At 38.7% G+C, this 4762-nt stretch overlaps 1 protein-coding gene across 1 annotated transcript; it reads right to left on the reverse strand.

The window, feature by feature from the left end:
- Window positions 1–1141: 1141 nt before the first annotated feature.
- Window positions 1142–3718, reverse strand: grpel1 (GrpE-like 1, mitochondrial). The gene is made up of 4 exons (XM_079579846.1): window positions 3600–3718; window positions 2496–2634; window positions 2250–2331; window positions 1142–1932 (listed from the first exon to the last, which is right to left on the reverse strand). Exons 1-4 carry the CDS (start codon window positions 3665–3667, stop codon window positions 1586–1588), a joined length of 636 nt encoding a protein of 211 aa, XP_079435972.1. The 5' UTR covers window positions 3668–3718; the 3' UTR covers window positions 1142–1585.
- Window positions 3719–4762: the final 1044 nt, after the last annotated feature.

Raw genomic sequence — 4762 nt, forward strand, 5'->3', positions numbered from 1 at the left:
TTGATACAAAGAAAACTATGGAATAGCAGAGATTTGCTCTGTGAGGTCTCGTGCCGTTCGCTGTGGGGCTTTCTGCTGTCGACATTCTGCTGTTTTTCAGTTGCACATAAAAGTGAGCTCATTAAAGTGCAAAGGCTTTATACAAACAAGTCTCCTGGGTTTTAATGTGCGCGTTTGGGTCTCATTTGTAAAGCACTTTCACTTTGTGTACAGCTTATTTAAAGGGGGCGGGGTTTAAGTTTGGCACTCCCCGGAGAATAGCCAGTTTCATACAGGGCTGGTACTTTTTACTACTGTTACTGTACTGTTACTTTTTTTCTACTTGAGTAAAATTATACCGAAGTAGCTGTACTCTTATTGTTACTTTTTCCACTGTGAGTAAATATTTAAGTGGCAAAGACTTCATTTTAAAATAGTTTTAGATGGTCTCGTGCACCTTGTTTTTAAGAATTATTTTGTTTTATTTGTATTTTCTGCCATTTTCTTGTAATTTTCTTTGGAAATATCACGAATTCCACATGATTCACACAATTTATGGCGTCATTGAAAATAAATCGGACTTTTTCGTTCACTGTACTCAACAATTTGAGTACTTTTTTACTTGGGCCACCCTTTTTAGTATAATTATTTGAAAACAATGTTACTCTTATTTGAGTAAATATTTTACTCCACCCACCTCTGGTCAGAAGTATCTGAGAGACAGTCTGTACATTTCCTCAAATACTTGTGTATGATCTGTACTTTGCTTGAGTAATATTTTGGCTGAGAAACGTGTTACTTTCAACCCCACTACTATTTCAATACAGGCTCCAAGGCAAAAATAGTAACGATAGAATTGGCAGCATTGTTCTCATTTAAAAGTCTTGTAAGTGTACCCTCCAGACCAGTAGGTGGCAGTGTGCAGATTCCCCTGACTCACGGTAAGAAAAGTTTATTTTCTACTTTCTATTAAGAATTTTCCACAGCAAATACTTGGCAACTTTTACTTCTATTGGCGTTATACATGACAAGTAGGATCTGCAGTTTCTTTCACTCAAGTCATGAAATCAATTACTTTGGCCAACTCTGACTTTCACTTTAGGAATGTCCCTGCCCTCTTGTGTTTAGAAAGGCCGTCCAAACATGAAACAAAAGCCTGTGATTGAAAGTTGTGCCGTTTATTGAGACAATTAGCACGACGAGAGGTCCATGTAACACTGCTGTCAAACCCCTTTTACACGATTAGTCAACATATAATATAGAAAGACCGTCATGTTTTCATTTCTTTTGCACTTTGTGGACTTCTCATTATATACGTTACACTTTCAAAACACAGAAGAGTACAGGTCTAAATTAGATGGGCAGGAATGATATAGTTTTTCAAGATGCTTTCAGAAATTAAGTTACTCGAATAATTACAAACTGTAAATGGAAATTGCTAAAACCTTGAATCTTGTCCCGAGTCCTGTTGACCTTCCCTTGAGGCACCTAAGGGTGGGGGGGGGGGAGGACAGGATTACAGGGTGCCATAACCAGTCCACTGCACTCTCTGTCGTCCACTGAGGCAACACAAACGTCCCATTCACTGCCGCGCGTTCAGTCCGGACTAGGGTGCCTTGGCCACGCCCACTAGAGCCGGCCGGAGGGTGCGTCCGTGCAGCTTGTAGCCTACTTTGGTAACCACGGCGACGGTCCCTGGCTCCTTCCCCTCCACCGGCGCGTGGAAGAGAGCCTCGTGTTCGTACGGGTCGAACTTCAGTCCGTCCGGGTTGAGCTTGACCAGGCCGTGTTTGGTGAAGACTTTCTGGATCTGGACTTCGGTCATCACCAGGCCGTCGTAAAGGTTCTTCAGGTGCGGGTTCTGGCTGGTCACCTCCTCCTTGGGCACGCTCTCGGTGGCCTTCTCCAAGATGTCCGCCACCTCCAGGAGGTCTTTACAGAAGCCCTGGATACCTGTAGAGTCAGAACAAAAACAACAAATGATATGAGAAAAAAGTTAATCATAAAATGTGCACCCATTACAGGAAAAAGTCTTGTGATTGAAACAACGTAAAGACAGTAATTTAGCTTAGTAAATCTCCAAAGATCCAACGATTTTAGACTTTTAAAATAAAAAACAAACAAAACAATGCTTTCCACATAGTTCTAGAGCAGCTCAGTAACACCGTAAAGCACATCCCTGACATCTAGTGGTCAGCATGGTCAACTGCAGGCCACTGATGGAGAAAACAACTGATCAAAACCAACAACATTAAAGCAGGAGATCTTACCAAATAATTTAGCATCTTCAATCATCTTCTGACTCCTCGTTCTGAGGTTTTCTGTGTCCGCCAACGCCCGCTTGTATTTTTCCTGGAAATGAAGACCATTTGATTGCTTTTACATGTCTTTCTTAAGAGAGTGTTCACACAGATTCAGGAGGTGTTACTTTAATATTAAGACAAATTCAAACAGGCAACAGTGCAACCCTTGCCTTGTCTGAATATATTTTTAAAAGAAGCCAGATTTATCCATACTGTCATGTCTTTGAGCTGTTCGTCCAGTTTGCTCTTCTCCTCCTGCAGGGCCTTCTCGGCCGCACTCTGCTCCGGTCTGTCCGCCTCCTCGTCCCCATTCTTCTGCTGCGTGGCTGTGCACAACAACCGCGGAGATGCTCTGCTCAAGAAAGAAAACAAGAAAAGAAAGATCCAAAGTATAAAAATTCTAAATTGACTCGTGGACTAATGGAAGGGAGAAATATGGCAAAATTATTTCCAGGATGGACATCGATGTGCATACAATGGTCAGACATAAGAGTATTTTAGGAATATTTTAGTAGCCTACCCAAACTTAGCAGATACTGTTACTTTTTTATGAACTACATAGTTTTTCATTATAGTGGGGTTGTCAACAAAACAAAACCTTGGCCGTTATTAATACTTACACTAGTATCACTACACTAGTACACTAGTATCTAATCTAGTAGATAGTCATTACATACTCAAGGTAAAAATACTTTGCAGACTTTCTAAATATGATCTGTCATATTGAATAATAAGAAATAGCAGAGACACAATGGTAAGGTGGTGAGAACAGCATGTCAATGTCATGTTTCATCATCCAACTTCCAAGGATTATTTGAAAGGGTAAAAATACGCAAAACACAATGACTTTGACAACTTTTGTGTACATGAGCAATATGACATTTCTACCTACGACAAAAATGATGGTTAAAGTATAAATAATGATAACAAGAAAGCTAAGTCAGGAGTTAAAATCTAAACTCACTTGACACTTAACTTGAAGTCTTGAAGTATAAAGCATAAAGTAACATAATTGAATATAAAACTATAAAACATGGCTCGATTGAGCATGAGTTACATCACTTTCTCAGTAGCAATGACATGCTAATGACACATGCTAACAACTTAGTTACACTGATAGTATTCATCACAGGATTATCAGAGACGAGAATAATATTCATCCATTGTATTTTGATCACAAATGTTGTTCAACAAAGGTCAATAGCGTAGGATGATCGCATTTTAGCAGCTCAATGTTAGCCACATCTGATTTTTGCCGTGACATAACAGCAGGTCTCTGGTTTAGCTGCCAGTCAAACGCATGGATTTCCCTCCTACCTGATAAGCGCCGGTGAAGCTACGAGAGAGTAGCTTTGTCTCACCGCTCGTACACACCAGCTTGCCATTTCTAAAAACAAAATGTTGCAGAGGTAAAGAAGCTCCTTGGAGTCTGGAGTACACGCTGACGGGGCACACTACCCTGATGTCAGGGGTGCTCAGATTCAGCCAATCGCAATCCGGCATCAAACACTTCCTCCACCCGCGAGCCAATCACAGCGCGCGGAGGGTGGGACGTACAGACGCAGGTTGGTTGAGCTAAAGTTAAAGGTGAAAGTAAACATGTGACCAAGGACGACCAACCAAGGTAACAAGTTTGATAATAGTAATATATTCAGGAATAAAAGATTTTAAAAACACACACACACATTAGGCTTATAATAATAATAATAATAATAATAATAATAATAATAATAATAATAATAATAATAATAATAATAATAATAATAATAATAATAATTATTATTATTATTATTATTATTATTATTATTATAGTGAAAAGCACATTTTTGTGTGGAAGCTCCCACAACGCAACGAGTTATACTAAAATTGCCGCTACATAAACAAATATCAACTTAGAAACAAATCCTTCGGGTCATTTTACACACACATCAGGCCACATCAGCCAGACCAGAAATTTCCCATTTTGGATTTGAAATTTAAAAATATTTCATTTTTTGTGTTTTTTGGAGCATGCGCTGTAGCAACTTTGGGTCAGAAACTTTCATAATATAACTTTTACATATATTGTTTTTATATGTAAGGAAAGAGGAGAGTCAGACCTTCACAATAAAAAAAAACAGTGATATTGTTCCTTCATGGAGTTATAGCTCTCTAAAGTTTCAAGCACATTTTTGTGTCAAAGCTCCCTTAACATGAGTATTTTATTTATGAGTGTTTACAATGGGATCACCAAAAAATACACCCCCTGGGGAATTTTAACTCAATTGGCTTTAAAAATGTAGGACTTGTGCAAAAAATAAAAGTCCAAAAGCACAAAAATGTGCTTGGGTGTAATTAAGGGTTAATGCATTCTGTAATTTATTTATTCTTATTTTCTTTACTGCTTCACTCCCCATGCCATTAGAATTAGAATCCAGGCATGATCAGGATAAGAAATAAGTGTATACAAAACATACATGATTACATATTTTTATTTCAAT

This window comes from Gobius niger (genome assembly GCF_951799975.1).
Source record: "Gobius niger genome assembly, chromosome: 21".
NCBI classification, from domain to species: domain Eukaryota; kingdom Metazoa; phylum Chordata; class Actinopteri; order Gobiiformes; family Gobiidae; genus Gobius; species Gobius niger.

Coding starts and splice junctions, on each gene's coding strand:
- grpel1 (XM_079579846.1), bottom strand. CDS start 3,667: ATGGCAAGCTGGTGTGTACGAGCGGTGAGACAAAGCTACTCTCTCGTA. Junction 2,635..3,599: donor GCTTCACCGGCGCTTATCAG/GTAGGAGGGAAA, acceptor TTTCTTGAGCAG/AGCATCTCCGCGGTTGTTGT. Junction 1,933..2,249: donor TGAAGATGCTAAATTATTTG/GTAAGATCTCCT, acceptor CTGACTCTACAG/GTATCCAGGGCTTCTGTAAA.